The sequence below is a fragment of the Macrobrachium rosenbergii genome, chromosome 21 (assembly GCF_040412425.1).
Source record: "Macrobrachium rosenbergii isolate ZJJX-2024 chromosome 21, ASM4041242v1, whole genome shotgun sequence".
Lineage (NCBI taxonomy): Eukaryota > Metazoa > Arthropoda > Malacostraca > Decapoda > Palaemonidae > Macrobrachium > Macrobrachium rosenbergii.
The window spans coordinates 34,550,849-34,569,069 of record NC_089761.1 but is presented as its reverse complement, the minus strand read 5'-3'; the positions used below and the strand labels follow the sequence as shown (position 1 = coordinate 34,569,069).

Sequence of the window (18,221 nt, the reverse complement as noted above, 5' to 3'; positions counted from 1 at the left end):
TTGCCATGTTTCTACATCATTTCTGTGGCCTTGCACTCCAGACAGATACCCTTTCTGAGCCAGTTTGCAAACAGTTTTGACAGAAATCTGACTGCAACATTCATGCTGAACAAATTGGGTTGAATCAGAAATCACTACTCACCCAGATTCAATTAATCATAGGTTAGGAACAATAGAAAGAAATTTGGACCAGAGAAGTTGTAAAATTTTCAAATCCTTGGAAGAGGAGATTTCTGATGATTGCAATTTTCTAAATTTAGACCCCCAGACCTGACATCTTGTTCCAGTGAGGTTACTGGAGACTGAAACCCAGCGTTCTCTCTACACTCCCTGGAGTGAAAAATACCATCTAGTGTTTGTGAAACTTACACTGCTTCAAAAGCTAAATCAGCATTGCACTTCTACAGAGAAATCAAGGTTTGTGGTCTGCAAATTATTCTGCATGCAATGCATGTCATTTGCATGAAGCTGAATGCAACCAATATCTTTATAGATTCATCTTAATTCTTTTCTCCGGGGCATTCTACATATAAATTTCACTGATATTTTTATTTACAATAAATAATAACCTTTTATATATGTTACAAAGTCTGAGCACCTTACAAATAACAGCTTACAAGACTAAGGTCCAAGAATCCAAATTTCAAGGGACAAAGTCAGCGCTGTGACTTGGCGTAAGTCACAACACTGGTCAGAGAGACAGTCAGTCGGAGTAACGAAGGTAAGATGATACTTGGTGTCTCACATCTCAGGAAGTCCCTGGTCTCTTTCTCCTGTAGGCAATGAGAACCATCTTCAGGAGAAGTTTCTCTCATCACTCTGAGGTGTTTGGTTTTAGATGTGATGGAGGCTTCTTTCCCACCTGCAGTATAAATAAAGGGATGAAATTTGATCTCGCCTCTGCTGAGAGGGTTGAAAATGTATTTAGCTTCACATGGCGTCGAATGTTTATGACTAAAAACTGAATAAATACAGTGAAGCAGTGGATTACTTATGATGGTTACATGAAATACAACTTCCAGATTACCTGCCATTTGCCAGACCAGTTCGTCTGTAAAAGATGTATCTCTAGTAAAATCAAAAGCTACGGATTCAAAACTCATTGAATCATACTTTGCTGATTTTTGAAAGCAGAGGAAACCTCTTGATTTTACTTTTTTACTCCAATAATTTATTCCCTGAAAGGACCAGCAAATATGGCAGTAGGATTTTGGTCACAGCTGCAACAGAAGTATTCCAAGAAAGAAGCTTTATACTAGACCACATTCTAGCCTCTGAAGCTACGCTGTGTCACCTTTGTTGCTTCCTTGAGGTCCTCTGGTCACTGAACCTCTTGTCGCAAACTAGACCATGGAGGATGTATTCCCAATCACAAACTAGACAATGTAGGATATATTTCCCAATCACAAACTGGAGCATGTAGGATGTATTTCCCTATCTTAACCTGGTGCATGTGAGATATATTTCCCTATCTCAAACTAAGCAGGTAGGATATAATTATGTTCACAAACTGGGGCATATAGGATATATTTCCAAGTCACAAGCAACATCCTCTAGTTTGAGACAGGGAAATATATCCTACATGCTTAGTTCAGGAAAAGGAAATATATTTTACTTGTTTTAGTTAGCAACAGGGAAATATATCCTATACAGTCCAGTTTGTGATTGGGAAATATGTCATACAGGGTCTAGTTATGTTATTGGAAAAAATATCTTACAGGGTCTAATTTGTGATGGAATTATATATTGCAAGCTCTAGTCTGCAACAGGGAAATATATCCTATCCTTCATGCTCCAGTTTGTGACAGGGAAATATATCCTACTTGCTTTGGTTTGCAACAGGGAAATATATCCTATGTGGTCTAGTTTATGATTGGAAATATATCCTACATGGTCTAGTTTGTGACGGGAAATTATACATTGCATGCTCTAGTTTGACAGGGAAATATATCCTGCATGGTCTAGTATGTGATTGGGAATATATCCTACACGCTCCAGCTTGTGACAGAGAAATATATCCTACATGCTCCAGCTTGTGACCGGGAAATATATCCTACATGCCCCAGTTTGTGACATAAATATATCGTACTTGCTCAGTTTGAGACAGGGAAATATATCCCATATGCATCAGCTTAAGACGGGGAAATACATTCTACATGCTCCAGTTTGTGATTGGGAAACATATCCTACATGGTCTAGTTTGTGATTGGAAAATATATCCTTCATAGTCTAGATTGTGATTGGAAAATATATCCTACATGGTCTAGTTTGCGATTGGGAATATATCCTACATGGTCTAGTTTGCGACAGGAAAATATATCCTACATGGTCTAGTTTGTGATTGGGAAATATATCCTACATGGTCTAGTTTGTGATTGGGAAATATATCCTACATAGTCTAGTTTGTGATTGGGAATATATCCTACATTGTCTAGTTTGCGACAGGAAAATATATACTACATGATCTAGTTTGTGATTGGGAATATATCCACCATGGTCTAGTTTGCGACAGGAAAATATATCCTGCATGGTCTAGTTCGAGAGAATGAATTATAACATCCATGTCCTAGTTCATGGCGGTGATAAATATGATAAATATCCCACATGGACTAGTTCTAGACAGTGGCAATCATTTTAGATTGTCTAGTTCCAAAAGGTGAAAAAAATATCCTACACGGTCTAGTTCACGGAAATATATAAGCTACTAGATGCAAAGCCATTGATATTTACCTACAAGCTTTCTCCAGGGACAGCCACGGAGCAAGGGGAAACTCGTCAGTCCATTAGCCTCCAAAGCACGTCTGCGATTGGTTGGGGAAGGTACAGAGTGCAGTCGCAGAGACGGTCGTCAAGCTCTGGATGGAGGTGGAGGTGACGGTAATGGTGGTGTAATTGGTCGACCAGATGGTGAGTTTCTTGCCTTCCCTCGATGGATCCTGAGCCTCCCGTTTGACGAGGTCCGCGGCATCGAACTCTTCGCCCAAACTGCCATCCAGACCCTCGACTTCCTTGTTGAGGAGGTCAGCGTCGATGGCACTGTCAAAAATCCAAAATTTCAAAGTGTCAGACTCTGTTAGTACCATAAGTAGCACAGTTTGTAGGTATTCTGTGTGGTTAGAGTTGCTTGCAATCAGGTGGAAACATATATGCTTCTTGTGTTTATTACCATTATGAGGCTTTATCAGACATGACGTTCTCATGAATTTTTCACTCAGCAGTCCAGAATACAATACAATAACACCTCTTTCACAGGTACATCCATCCAGGACATCCTTTATGGGTTTCCAGATCTGCAATGCTGGAATGATAATTCATAAGCCTGATACCTTTGTGCAGTAACAGCTGTTGTGTGGATACACTAAGGGTGGGTGTTGACATAAGATATAGAGAAGTTTTCACATCTGCGTCCAGAAGCATCATTAGACCTATCTATGTAGTTTCCGGATTCATTGATTTGTATAATCCTTATAGTAGTAGTAGTAGTAGTAGTAGTAGTAGTAGTAGTAGTAGTAGCAGTAGTAGTGGTAGTACAGGCAGTAGTAGCACTAGCAGGGGCAGTGACAGCCACAAAAGTGGTAGCATAGGCAGTGGTAGCAGTGTAAGTGATAGCAGAATCAGTGGTAGCAGAATCAATGGTAGCAGTATAAGTGGTAGCAGAATCAATGGTAGCAATATAAGTGGTAGCAGAGGAAGTAGCAGAAGCAGTAGTGGCAGCAGAGAGAGTAGCAGAAGCAGCATAAATGGCATCAGTAGAGGGAAGCAGAGCCACCATTTCTGTTCTGAAGCGACAGACCCCAATCGAGGAGGAGGAACGAGGAGAGAGGAAGCACTTACGAAGGCACCGCCCTCTTCTTGCGGCCCTGACAGGCGCCCTGGGCAGCCTGGCTAGCCGTGCTGAAGCAGGTGGTGAGTCCAGTGATGGTGACTGTCGTGAGCTTGGTGACTTGGGTGGTGGAGTAATAGGCGAAGATCCTCCCTGTCCGGGCGTCGTCTTCGGCAGCGTCCTCCGCCTCCTCAGCCGCCCGGGCGGAACCCAGGAACAGGCCCCCAGCCACGACGGCCACCGTCAGTAGCAGGTTGAAGAAAGGTCTCCTCGCCATCTGCATTTTGGGTGAGAGGAGGATTCGTCAGTGACTGAGAATACTTTGCAAAGAAATGAATAGGAATAATGAATTTAGGCTAAAGGCCAGGCGCTGGGGCTTATGAGGTCATTCTGCGTTGGAAGGGACACAGAGAGTAGAAAGGTTTGAAAGGCGTAACAAGAGGGAAACCTATGAAATAATTGTTAGGAGAGGGTGAATAGCAAGATGGAAGAAAGAGAAATGAACGGAGGTACAGTAAAAGGAATGAAAGGGGTTGCAGCAAGAGGCCAAAAAGGACGCTGCAAAGACCTTAAGCAATGCATACAGTGCACCGCGTGAGGTGCATTGAAGGCACTAACCCCCTTCGGGACAGAAGAGTGTGGAAGGCATTCACAGGGAATCCTCCTCAAAAAGGTAAGTTATTCATTAAGAATGCTTCTTTAACTCATAAAGAATTACTTTGCAATGCAAGAGAGATGTGATGAAGTCAAAGACTTATCATTTCTAAAGAGCTTTTTTGAAAAAGGTAATTTACTCATTAAGAAAGTCGTCATCACTGGAAATTCCTAAACAGTTTTGAAAAAGGAATTCGCCAAGAGAAAGGTGGATTGAGAAAATGGAAGACATTAAAAATTCACGCGACAACAGGAGTCAGTGGAACTTTCAAAACATGTTGCAAAAAGGGTCATATATTAAAAACAAGTAAAAAAAAATGCGCCGAAGCTTCTTCGGCACAATCGAGTTTTCTGTACAGCGTATAATGCTGTATGAGCCGCGGCCCATGAAACTTTCTGGTGGCCGCCTCTCCTATAGCGTTGCCAGACGCACGATCACGGCTAAATTTAACCTTGAATAAATACCGAGGAATAATCTGATAATCCTTCGTTGTTATTTCAAGAAGAAAAAAAGCGTGATATTTTTTTCGAAATGTTAAAACGATCCGATAATGAATCACTTATAGACATGGTTCTGAATTACTGTCTCGTACACATTTGTCGCATGGGAAGATACGGAATTGATTGATATAATACTGGAACCTGGCGTCGCAATTCCCCGTTAATTCACTGGCCACATTCGTCAACTTTTTCACATTCACATAAGACATCAAATTTTTTGTCACATACACCGTGGCATTTTTTTTTTCACAAACATTAAGGTGCAAATGTCGTTTAAGTAATGCCTACAGTGCACCGAATGAGGTGCACTGACGGCATGTGTATTCAGAGGATGATTGAATCTGACCTCGAACGACATTTGTAGCTTAATGTTTGTGGGACAGAAGAGATAAATCCTCAATCCCATATCACTGGATTTATCATCTTTGGTGCCTTCGCTCAGAGAGAGAGAGAGAGAGAGAGAGAGAGAGAGAGAGAGAGAGAGAGAGAGAGAGAGAGAGAGGAATAATTCCCTGTTCGTCACTGATCACTGACCTCGACTCAGTCTGCAAATATGGAAGGATGCGTTCGCTCTGTAAGACTCCTTCCTTTTATATATGGCGCTCGCTCTTCCCTTTTATATCTATTTTGTTGCCTTTTTACTCTCTTTCCTTCTTCTCTTTCTTCTTCTTCTTCCCACTTTTATCCGGGAAGGTTACGTACCATAGTTTTCCTCGTCTCGAGTTTTCCTGTGTCGCGTTTAATAACATTCGTCTATTTTTCATATTTCTTGACAATTTCTTTCTTTTTCCTTATATTTTTGGGTCTAAAACAAATACCCAGATAAGTCTACGCTGAATAAGTTAATTATTTTCTTTGCTTCATGTTGTTATTAATCCTTTTTATTATATTTTATTCGTTTTCCTTCAATTCGAGGTCGTACTGTAAGGAAAATGAAGAAGAATTTAGGGCGCTGAGCGAAGGCGGAACGAAACCTTTAGCCTACTTGATATTAAATTGAAAGATAGTGTCGTATAACTGATTTCTTTAACAGGATTAACTACTATTGTGGTTTGCGATGTTTAGATCTTGTGAATTATTATTTTTTTATACACGGGAAGTTTTTGGTTGGTTTAAATTATACTGATTAATAGTGAGATTCAGTTGGTATGCCTGAAGTATTGTCATTCTTTGTTTATATATATATATATATATATATATATATATATATATATATATATATATATATATATATATATATATATATAAACAAAATATATATATAAACACAAAATCTGACAGCATTTCAGGCATACCAACTCGAATTTCACTTTTAGTCAGTGTGATTTAAACCAACCAAAACTTCCCATGTAAAAAAACGATAATAAGATGGATTTATATATATATATTATATGTATACACTTAACTTTAATCATTCTTTTTCATTCCTATTTCACATGTGGAATCGTGACTTGTTTCATTTCAATAATAATAATAATAATAATAATAATAATAATAATAATAATAATAATAATAATAATAATAATATGCTAGAATCTTTCACTAACCGTCGTAAAGGCTGAGTCACACGAACGCTTTTCCAGACATAATAAGCATTTTGCCATAAACGTTGAGAACAGCAGCAGAATCCGCATATGCTCAGAACTCTCTCTCTCTCTGATAGATGGAAAAAATACCAGTTTTCCATTTCTTCAATGTACTGACTTTATCACTTTCGCTGAGCCTGTTCATTCGTCTGTATTCCATATACCAAGAGAGGAATTTTATTCCCAATACGATGTTTTGACTGTCATCATAGCCTAGCCTAGGGGCATAAAGACTACTGTATACATCTTTACAGCAACTGTGGTTACTAGATGAAAATAAGTGGTTACCAACTACATAAAGATACCTGCTTGTTCCCTGTAATTCCGTGGCTTCTGGAACACTAAATCTCCACCGGAAGAACGCGATAATCACTTCAAAAGTCTGGAAACTGAAGGAGGAATCACACAGCATTGTTTACTTTCGTCCATACTACTTCTTCTTCCCGAAATCTGCAGCTATTCCCTATAGAAGTCCACGCCAGACCTATTTTACACTTTTAACGCCACCAACGGTTAAGGGCCCACCATTGTACAATAGTTTGTGCTGGTGTAACCCTACTGGTTCCTAAACTAGCCCACCCCAGGGCTGTCCTATCTTGTCCTTGCGCAGGGTCGTTTAATCTTATAAAAAAAATTTGATTGAGCAACGAATTATATTGGTTACTCTGTGGGATGAAAAGAAACAAAGACAGCTTAGCAGATATTTATTCTAAATCTCACAAGAACTCAGTTACTTCAGAGTTGACAGGTGGGTGTTGGAGTGTCCTATTTTTACCACTCAGTTCTACTACTAAGATGCTTTAGCATTTTGTATGATACAAACACTAGATTCATATTTAGAGCTGCTGTGAAAGTTCTTTGACACTAATTACACCGAAACTAGCATAACATTCAACTCAGAAAAAACGTATCTTTCAAATGTTAGTTTACTGTGACAATTACTGCTAACAAAGATTTTTTTTTTACTAAATGTTTTATCAGAGAGAGCACTCTTAATCTACTTCAGACAGTATATTTTGCAGTTTTACCAAGAGGTTTTACCAGAGGAACTACCTACGAAAAACTGACGTGCAGCGAACATCAGTGGCAGAGAGAATGTGCCACATGAAACGGCAGAAATTGCAAAAAATACGACGCGAAGCTAAAGATAATAAGTCACTGCGGGAAAACTCCCTCTTACTAGATACACTTCCACTACTTATGTACAAGAAAAGTTGCTGTTCAAAACTGTTGCAAACAACAGCAGCAACTGTGCTTATCACAGGCTGAAAGCGACAGTTGCTTCCAAAAGTTCTCAAAAAGAAAAATTACAACTGCTAGTCAGTAGTAAGTGCACCGAAATAGGGTAGATTCTGGACTACTCTTCAGGGTGGCAGTTTATGTAAGTTTTGTTACATAATTTGCATATTGTCCTGAAAACTCTTTATAACTCTGTGAAAATGTACAATTGGGATTATTTTCCTCATACTGAATAAATGAACCATAGGCCAATGACGTTTATATATGTATATATATGAGTAAATAATTCTGCAAATGTAAGATCACGCTTTTGCTTTCAACTAGATCTTACATATGGCCCTTCATATTTGTAGTATACACAGAAGAGAGGGTACCTAGCAGTTTTTGGCAAAACATTGGACCGCTAACAGTCCCAAAAAGCGGTTAAAGTTAGAATTCTTGAGCAATAAGGACAGTTGCCATTAGCGACTGCTGATAGCAGCACTGAATTGTGGTAGCACTTAAGATGACAACAGACAGCCAGTAAGATCTCGTGTAGTTATTAATGATAGTTACTAATATCATCAGAAGACCACTTGTATGAATTCATCAGCAAAAGAGTATCTGCTGAACGATATTAATAAGAGGAACATATTTTCATTAGACATCAAGAAGATGAAAAACGTCAAACCACCGAGTTCATGCGACACCCACTGACAATTTAAATAACAATTATATATTACAGGTAGCCTCTGCTTCTTCAGAGGTCAATAAGCTCAGTGAGCAGTTGAGACAGCTGCTCACTGCTAAGATTACAAGAATCCTAAGTCCTACACAACAGTAACCACTATGTGTACATTAAGTGTACACTCCAGAATCAAGTAATCCTGTAACTATCATGTGATACAAACATGTATTGTTGATAACCAACACTGATGACTTTCTACCTTACAAAAAATACCATCATGAAAACCTTAGCCACAAACAGCATGTTCTACTCTTGGTTGTTACATCAGTCACAACAAAGTCAGCTACAGTAAAGTTTTACTGCACAACGCGTGGCACTTAAAATAATACTGGAATACTATAAATTACAATCTCAGACTTCATATTGACAAGAATTTTCCCTTTCTACTAAACAGGGTTTCTGCAAAGATTCAGTCATCTGAGTAACAATAAGACTGCGTGGGGCAATACCATAAAAATATCTCACACAACTTCTATTCTACAGCATCCAAAGTCTTCTGTCCTTGTAGGCACAACCAAAGACTATAAGTAATGAGCACTGTAGAAACTACAAGTGGAATACAATCACAGTTCAAGTTATAGTTGAGGCAAAGGCCTATACATATATATAATTACAAGCACAGACTGACTCTTCAAGTTTCTTATAAACATAAATATGTAGAATGTTTGAATTCCACTCAAAAGAACATGATATGTAAGTTGAGCCAACTTAGGTCATGAAGTATCCTAAAAGATGGATAAGGTTACCACATTCATCGGTAGCCATCCCCTAAAGGTAAAGATAAATCTGTCAAAAAGAAAAGAAATATTTACTCCAAAAAATCATTGTGTCATTCCTTTCTTCATTGACCTTTATAGATGAAATCATATCTGATTAGACAGCATTGTCCTATTGAAGTGATGACGTCTGCAAGGCAAAACTGTCCAGAACTCCCATGACCAAAAAAAAGGTGATCTGAGCACAAAGGGTTAATGGCCCTACCTCGTAAATCAACAAACATCACCGAGATTTGCAACCAACATTAGTGACCAAGTGCAAGCGGCACTTAAAGGGAGAGCTGGCTGGTCGATCAATTTCTCTTTCTCAGTATTGCAAACGAATGTGTTGCTGTATTTTCAAACCTGCGTAGCCTGAGTAAGTAAACAATTTTAGCAGCAAATGTCTGGGATTCAAATCAGGTCACTGTCGGTCCCTTATCAATCAGCACCATGAGGCAATATCTGGTCACTATCTATCAATGGTTGGTCGGCATCATATGAGGATATCAGGTTGCTATCAGTCCTCGGTTAATCATGATTATTAGATAATGGGAGTAAGGGTATCTTTCATGAGCCTTGATGAATTGGTAACATAGTTGGATGTCGCTGGCAGATGTCTATTTAATCATCAAAGGAGATGTCAGATTAATCCTCACAAATGTCAGATTAATCATCAGGGAGATGTCTATTTAATCATCATAGGAGATGTCTGATTAATCATCACAAATGTCAGATTAATCATCAGGGAGATGTCTATTTAATCATCAAAGGAGATGTCAGATTAATCATCACAAACGTCAGATTAATCATCAAGGACATGTCAGATTAATCATCAGAGGAAATGTCAGATTAATCATCAGAGGAGATGTGAGACTTATCATCATAAATGTCAGATTAATCATCACGGAAGATGTCAGATTAACCATCAGAGGAGATGTGAGACTGATCATCATAAATGTCAGATTAATCATCACGGAATATGTCAGATTAATCATCACAAATGTCAGATTAATCATCACGGGAGATGTCGGATTAATCATAACAGAAGATGTCAGATTAATCATAACAGAAGATGTCAGATTAATCATCAGAGGAGATATCACGGAAGAATTCATATTAATCATCACAGGAGATGTCACCTAAATCATCATAAATGTCTGATTAATCATCAGAGGAGATATATTGCTCAATCATAAGAGGAGATATCATATTGCTCAATCATCAGAGGAGATATCATATTAATTAATCATCCGAGGAGATGTCATATTGATTAATCATCAGAGGAGTTATCAGATCAATCCAATCCTCACAGGAGACGTCCGCCTAATCATCAGAGTCAGCTTAATCATCAGAGGAGATATCGTATTAATCTAATCATCATGGGAGATGTCAAATTAGTCATCTGAGTCAGCTTGATCATCAGAGTCAGCTTAATCACCAAAGGAGATATCAAACTAATCTAATCCTCATGGGAGTAGTCAGCACAATTACCAGAGTCAACTTCATCATCAGAGCCAGCTTAATCATCAGAGTCAGCTTTATCATCAGAGTCACTTTCATCATCACCAGTCAGTTTTCTCATCAGAGCCAGCTTAATCATCAGAATCAGGTTAATCATCAGAGGCAATTTCATCATCAGAATCAGCTTAATCTTCAGAGTCACTTTTATCATCATCGGTCAGTTTTATCATCAGAGTCAGCTTAGTCATCAGAGTCAACCTCATCATCAGAGTCAGCTTAGTCATCAAAGTCAGCTCAATCATCAGAGGAAATATCATATTAATCTAATCATCATGGGAGATGTCAAATTAATCATCAGAGTCAGCTTAATCATCAGAGGAGATATCATATTAATCTAATCATGGGAGATGTCAAATTAATCACCTGAGTCAGCTTCATAATCAGAGGAGATATCATATTAATATAATCATTAGAGTCAGCTTAATCATCAGAGGAGATATCACATTAATCTAATCATCATGGGAGAAGTCAAATAAATCACCTGAGTCAGCTTAATAATCAGAGTCAGCTTAATCATCAAAGGAGATATCATATTACTCTAATCATCAGAGGCAGCTTAATCATCAGAGGAGATATCACATTAATGTAATCATCATGGGAGGTGTCAAATTAATCTTCTGAGTCAGCTTAATAATCAGAGTCAGCTTAATCGTCAGAGGAGATATCATATTAATCTAATCATCAGTCAGCTTAATCATCAGAGGAGATATCACATTAATCTAATCATCATGGGAGATGTCAAATTAATCTTCTGAGTCAGCTTAATAATCAGAGTCAGCTTAATCGTCAGAGGAGATATCATATTAATCTAATCATCAGTCAGCTTAATCATCAGAGGAGATATCACATTAATCTAATCATCAAGGGAGATGTCATATTAATCTTCTGAGTCAGTTTAATAATCAGAGTCAGTTTAATCATCAGAGGAGATATCACATTACTCTAATCGTCACGGGCGAGCCACAACATACAATCGGTTCTCGATCAGTCGTTAGTCCTAGTCCACCCACGGGTCGTTGGTTCAGTCAGAGATATCGGGTCGTCATCGGTTCTCTCAGTCAGTCATCCTCATCATTATCATCGTCATCGTCGGTCGTCCTCGTCGTATCCACAGGGCGACTAGGTCGTCCTCGGCTGGTTAGCCATAAGTAGAGGACGACTCGTCGTATATCGAGGACGAGTCAGTCTCGGCCGGAGACGACTTCTTCCGGACGGGCTTCGAGCTCTCGCTGCAGTTCACGATGAAGAGCAGTTCCTTGCGCAGCTCGTCGCCGAAGGAGGCCTGGAAAGGAGAAAGAGAGAGAGAGTGAGAGGGTGAGTGAGAGAGAGCGAGTGACTATTCACCGAAGGAGGCCTGGAAAGGAGAAAGAGAGAGAGAGAGAGTGAGATGGTGAGTGAGAGATGAGTGACTATTCACCGAAGGAGGCCTGGAAAGGAGAAAGAGAGAGAGAGAGAGAGAGTGAGATGGTGAGTGAGAGAGAGCGAGTGACTATTCACCGAAGGAGGCCTGGAAAGGAGAAAGAGAGAGAGAGAGAGAGAGAGAGAGAGTGAGAGAGAGTAATTGACTTCGCCGAAGGAGGTCTGGAAAGAAGAGAGGGGGTGAGTGAGAGAGAGTAAGTGAAAGAATGAGAGAGAGGGAAAGAGAATGAGAGATTTACCACTTGTTTATGATAATGAGTGAATTCACTTACAATCTTCTTTTTACCTGTGAGAGAGAAATAATTTAATTAAGTTATTGCGTATATCAGTGAGAGAGAGAGAGAGAGAGAGAGAGAGAGAGAGAGAGAGAGAGAGAGAGAGAGAGAGAGAGAAGACTTAATAATGCATGTTCATAATGAGTGAATTCACTTATAATCTTTTTCCCTGTAAGAAAGAGAGAACTCTTATTCAAAGGAAATATTGTATATATCAGAGAGAGAGAGAGAGAGAGAGAGAGGCTCAATACACTTTTATAATAAGTGAATTTACTCAGTCTTTTTACCTGTGAGAAGGAGAAAATGTATTCAAAGGAAGTATTACATTTATCATTGAGAGAGAGAGAGAGAGAGAGAGAGAGAGAGAGAGAGAGAGAGAGAGAGAGAGAGAGTACATTTTTATAAAAAGTGAATTTACTCAATCTTTTTACCTGTGAGGAGAAAATGTATTCAAAGGAAGTATTACATTTATCATTGAGAGAGAGAGAGAGAGAGAGAGAGAGAGAGAGAGAGAGATTTGTTACGTTCGTAATTTCTACATGAATTTACAAACAATCTTCCATTCACCTGTGAGAGAATAAAAGCAATTCAGAGAGAGAGAGAGAGAGAGAGAGAGAGAGAGAGAGAGAGAGAGAGAGAGAGAGAGAGAGAGAGAGAGAGAGAGAGCTTATTCTCTCATCCATCCTCCCCTTTCTCATCACAACGTCTCAGATCTGGGAGAAAAACCTGATCTCGTATTTAAATATTATGAAACGAAGACGTCCGTTTGAGGAATCAGACCAACAAAGGCTAAAACTTGACAACAATTAAAACTCACCCCTTCTTCAGTAGCAAGCTTCCGCGCCTTCCACATGAACTCGCAGCAGGCCACGAAGATGGCAGCCACCGACCCGGCCACCATGACCACAAAGACGCCGCCCACGTTCTGGATGCCCAGTTCGGCCGAATTCGCAGCGTCTTTGCTCTCCTCTGTCTGCGTAGTAGAAAGCAGAGGCCTCGTTCTGAAAATGGCTTGAGGCGTCCTCTGAGCTGGGTACAGTCTGTTTCTTGGATGTTTATTTTTTTTGGCAGAATATCTTTCTGAATTTGTGCTCTTCTTCTTGTGTGTGCGTGTGTTTGTTTGTCTTATCTTTCTAAGAATTTGTGTCTTTTGAGTACGACTGTTTGTGATAAAATGATGTCAATATATTAGGCCTAGTTTTGAAAATAACTGAGTTGTTCTCTGAGCTTTGTACAGTCTGTTTGTTGAGTGTTTTTTGGCACAATATCTTCCAGAATTTGTACTCTTCTTCTTGCGTGTTTGTGTGTGTGTGTGTGTGTGTGTGTGTAGTATTGTCATTAACCTTACAAAACTTTGATTCACTATTATCTTTTTGTTAGCTATGAGAAATCCAGTAAATGAAACATATTTTACTCTTGAAGGCAAAATGAGTCACTTTTAGTTATCATGATAAAAAGCTGGCAAGTACAACACACGTCTGATTATTCAAATAACCTTCACGTTTACTTATAATCAAAATAACAAGTTATCGCATGACAAACAACTCATCCTGAGAAGCAAATTCAAGATGCCACGACTAAAAAGACCAGGTATCACAGGCAGACTCACCTGTACAGTTAATCTCCAGAGGGATGCTGCCGGCGGCTCTTCTGTCAAAAGGGGTCTTCCTTACTTACGTGAATCAGCCTGCTGGTGAAACTGCCAAGCGCGTCACCATGGAACTACGGGGCGGCGCATGCGCGTCAGGATCTGCTGAGTCAGCCTGGATGCTTCCCCAGGCCACACAGGCCTCCCCCTAGCCCGCCACCCACCCCTAGACACCCATTCACATCTCGAAAGTAATGTTTTGTTGACAAGCATACTCTTGACTTCCATTAAATACTACTTCATAAACTGCCCTTGAACACATTCAAGCGTTATTCAGCCAAAAGTAAAATATATCAACAGCTAACGTGGAATCTCTTGACTTCCATTCAATACTACTTCATAAACTGACCTTGAACACTTGTAAGATTTATTCAACAACAAAATATATATATATGACTGGCAAGGAAAATTAATATCTGACAAGTGAAACCTAAAAGCTAATGGTTATTAGATTCCTAAATAAATCCTTTTCTCGATTGGAATTTGCATTTCTTATTGAAGAATGTATGCCTAATGGACCTCCACTTTTTAGAGCTCCACTATAACTCTGTACTCGCATGATTATCAACTGCTTTTTCTCATTACTTAATTCGTGAATTCAAACCTGTAAATCTGACTCTTACGTTTTTGTTTCTTGTTGGCTTTGCGAATCTAATTCTTGTTCTATCCTTTGCAAGTTTTCTAAAAAGTGGATATGAAATGAGAGCACTCAGGAAAACTTTCATTTGATACCCTTCTTCTTCGAAAATGAATCAACGCTAATTTATTCTGCAATTCATTAAGTAACTACTGTGGATTTTAAAGTATGTCTAGTGCATTTGGAACCTTTCCGCCATCTAGAAACACCTCACACACCCTAGTCAGCCACCCAATCACTCTCTCACCACCATACCATAGCATTTCACTTGTATGCAACGTTGAAGTATAATCTTTCAAACCCAGCTGGTGTACAATTGTGCCGCTTCTAGAACGACGCTAAGTTCTGAACCAATCAAGAAATGATGAAGGTTATAGCAACCGAAACTAAATTCAGTTTCTAATAAAGATTCAAGGTTTGAATGAGCTTTATCTATGGCTCATCTGTATCTACGCCGTCCTGCAAAGATGATATGTGTACATTCTGCGAAATGAGGAAATATTACAGCTAAATCATACATTTATGTAAATGATACACTGGTAATGATCACTATCAATAGGGATAAGTTGCAGAGTTGCCATCGACTGCCAGAGCACGGATCAAGGCAATTTCGTTTTAACTTTTTCGTTAACATCTGTCAAAACTGATCACATCATTCTCAGGTCTTGATCTGTGCTCAGACAAGTTCAAATATTGTTTCTGGGCTTTTCTGGCTTAGAACTCACAATATAATATTACTCTTTCCCTAAGAACCTTCCCAAAACTGAAGATCTTCACAATAACACATGTCTAGCCACCGGTCTGTGCCAAAAACACAAGATACTGAACGACTCATCAGGAGAAATGATACACATCTTCGTTCATACACTCTTATAAGGTCACTAGTCTTTGAAAAGACACAATTAAGTAGAACCTACTTTCAATATATTCATGTTATCAACAGATCACTGAAGCTGAATCCAGCAGAGATGAGGTGACTTTAAGGTCTGGTCGAGTGAAAGGATGGAAGAATTAGTATTTTCAATTCAGTTTTTAAATTGCATATTTGGAAATGTGGTTTGACAGTGATTTCGTGATTTTATTGCAAATTGAAGTTTTTTTCCGTCATTGAAAAGATCGTTATCTTGAGAATGAAATGATGTATATAATTATAGAGGGGTTACGTTTGAAATCCAGTGAAATAGGATTCCTTTTCCCCCTGTTGATTTGATCAAAGAACTCATAAATTGTGCTCAACCTCAGAGAGCCTACGATGAAAGTTGTAGGCCCACCCCCTTATACACACAAACAAGCGCATACATCTATACATATGCGTGTGTGTGTGTGTTTGTTTGTGCATATAAGGGGGTAAGCCTACAGCATTCATCTCAGGCTCTCTTAGGCCCAGCATATATGACGAATTCTTTAAAATAAATCACCAGGGGAAAAGGAATCCTGTTGTTTGTATATAAACAGTACATCCCTTCACCAGCCACCAACCCCTGAATACTGTGACCAAACAAATATCAAGCTATGAATGCTGCCTACAAGGAGGACCTCGAATCTTCTCTTTTGTGGTCCACCGGCCACAGGAGAGAAGCTTCTTCTTCTCCTTCTTCTCCTATTGCCTCAGCCCTACTGATTCAGCTCACGTGAACAGAAAGTCCACTAAGTCCACTACTCCTGTATAAGAAAGCTTTATAATGAGGTAATTCAAGTGCTCATAGATATACTTATGTGTATAAGAAGACTAAGCCATTAGTAAATTCAGATAAATCTGCTACGTACTAAACATGTCTATTGTACATAGAAAGCTATAAATATATAATACACGAAGCCCTGATATGATATACATAGATACAGATCAAATGATCAAACATCCCCATCTCAGTTTCAAGATAACATCTCACATTAAATGCACTCACATTAAATGCAATCTTGTATTCAGGCTGAAGGTTTTAAATTGGTCTTCATTGAATGTTATTGTTAGATCAGATTCATTTGACTGGTTTCTCATTGTTAGGGAAAACTTGACATATTTTTACATTTGCTTTGCAAAGAATCACGCAAAGAAAGGATTCCAGTATTGTGACAAATGTGAAGTGAATTCCAATCTGATCAGTAATCAGTCTTTCACTGAGTTCTCATACCACCATGTTTGAAGAGAATCTCGAGGAGCCCTACGATTATTTCATAAAGTACTGACATGTCCTGGCAATTTACAAGTCAACGGTGCGTCTGATTCCTTAACAGCAGGTTTCCCGGTATTGGTAATGAAACCCGCAAATGTGCTGGAGAAGTGAATGATGCATGTAATCATGAAATAAACACTAAATGTGAATGAATAACTCTGGCAGCCATTTCTGCTCAAGGAGTTCGCACAACCTGAGTGCTTCTGCCAGATCAAATGGTTGTCATTGTCCCTCTTCTTGACCAGCAACTCTCACTCTGAGGCCATGGTGAAAAACTATGAAAACTGAAATTCCTGTTAGTTAGTTACTGAGAAACAGCGTCTATGAAAACTGTGAAATTCCTGTTAGTTAGTTACCGAGAAACAGCGTAACTGAGACAGACCAGGGCTATTACAATAACTTGAAATGAAAGAATCACAGTTATCTCTAATCATGGAGTTATGTTTCGCTGGCAGTCATTTTTGCAGACAGTGGGCTGGAAGTTCTTGGTTTCTGGTGAAGATCTTTGTTCTTTTTTAAATTTCTGCAGACTGTCTGTTAGAAGTCACTGCGTGCATTTCTGTCCAGGGAAGACTGACAGCCAGAAATGACTGTCTTCATTTATAATCTGGGCAGACTGATCACCACTTCGTTCTGGAAGTATCTGGTAACTCTACTTCGTTCAGGATGTATCTGGTAACTCCACTCTTTAAGGGGCGGGGCTTCTGGCTTCACTTAGGATGACACAGCTTCCTCTTGGTAGGAGGAGGTCACATGCATGTGGAATCCACGAATCTGCAGTTTTAACATATTTCAAGACAAACATAGTGGTAAACAGAACTCAAAGACTGGAACTGCAGAACAGAATAACCAACGTTTCACTTCAGCCTGAATTTACAGTATCTCAAAAACATTTCGACTCTCATTTCTTCAACTTCCACGTGTTAGGCATCATTCGACATAGTATAAGAAATGGTTAGAACATTCAACATTCACAAAACATCATGAAACATTCATGGACGGCCACAATGGTTCTATAGAGTTCACCTCTAACATTGCATTGGTTAAGAGACTCGCGCACACATTCACACGCTATACCTGAATTGACACCGCGCTGAGACAGAGAATCAAAACTACATTATGACAGTGCTGCTTACCATTAGGTGTGGATTCTATGTAAGATCACTTTGTAAGGTCACTTTGGACAATGTATTGTGGTACGGGGACCTCCGCAGAGGTAAAAATATGAGGCCGAATGAACTGCAATGAGGCAGGAGGCGTGA

At 39.2% G+C, this 18,221-nt stretch overlaps 2 protein-coding genes across 6 annotated transcripts in view; both read right to left on the bottom strand.

Moving 5' to 3' along the window:
* Positions 1-534: 534 nt before the first annotated feature.
* LOC136849582 (uncharacterized) lies at positions 535-7,029 on the bottom strand. Of its 3 annotated transcripts, none has more exons than XR_010856322.1 (4): positions 6,870-7,029; positions 3,835-4,100; positions 2,731-3,036; positions 535-862 (listed from the first exon to the last, which is right to left on the bottom strand). XR_010856322.1 is itself a non-coding variant. In XM_067122909.1 (4 exons), exons 2-3 carry the CDS (start codon positions 4,098-4,100, stop codon positions 2,784-2,786), a joined length of 519 nt encoding a protein of 172 aa, XP_066979010.1. In that variant the 5' UTR covers positions 5,513-5,579; the 3' UTR covers positions 535-862; positions 2,735-2,783. The 3 variants fall into 3 exon arrangements, 1 of the variants encoding a protein (XP_066979010.1); XR_010856321.1 differs by lacking the exon at positions 6,870-7,029 and adding an exon at positions 5,513-5,579; XM_067122909.1 differs by lacking the exon at positions 6,870-7,029 and adding an exon at positions 5,513-5,579 and having other exon boundaries at positions 2,735-3,036.
* Positions 7,030-7,255: 226 nt separating this feature from the next.
* Positions 7,256-18,221, bottom strand: part of LOC136849909 (glutamate receptor ionotropic, kainate 2-like) — an 85,067-nt gene continuing 74,101 nt past the window's right edge. For all 3 annotated transcript variants that reach the window (XM_067123427.1, XM_067123426.1, XM_067123428.1), the window contains exons 18-19: positions 13,321-13,476; positions 7,256-12,091 (exon numbers count right to left, since the gene is read on the bottom strand). In XM_067123427.1, the coding sequence (XP_066979528.1) occupies positions 11,948-12,091; positions 13,321-13,476 (300 nt within the window). In that variant the 3' untranslated portion in view covers positions 7,256-11,947. The remainder of the gene's footprint in view (positions 12,092-13,320; positions 13,477-18,221) is intronic.

Coding starts and splice junctions, on each gene's coding strand:
- LOC136849582 (XM_067122909.1), bottom strand. CDS start 4,100: ATGGCGAGGAGACCTTTCTTCAACCTGCTACTGACGGTGGCCGTCGTG. Junction 3,037..3,834: donor AAGAAGAGGGCGGTGCCTTC/GTAAGTGCTTCC, acceptor GATTTTTGACAG/TGCCATCGACGCTGACCTCC.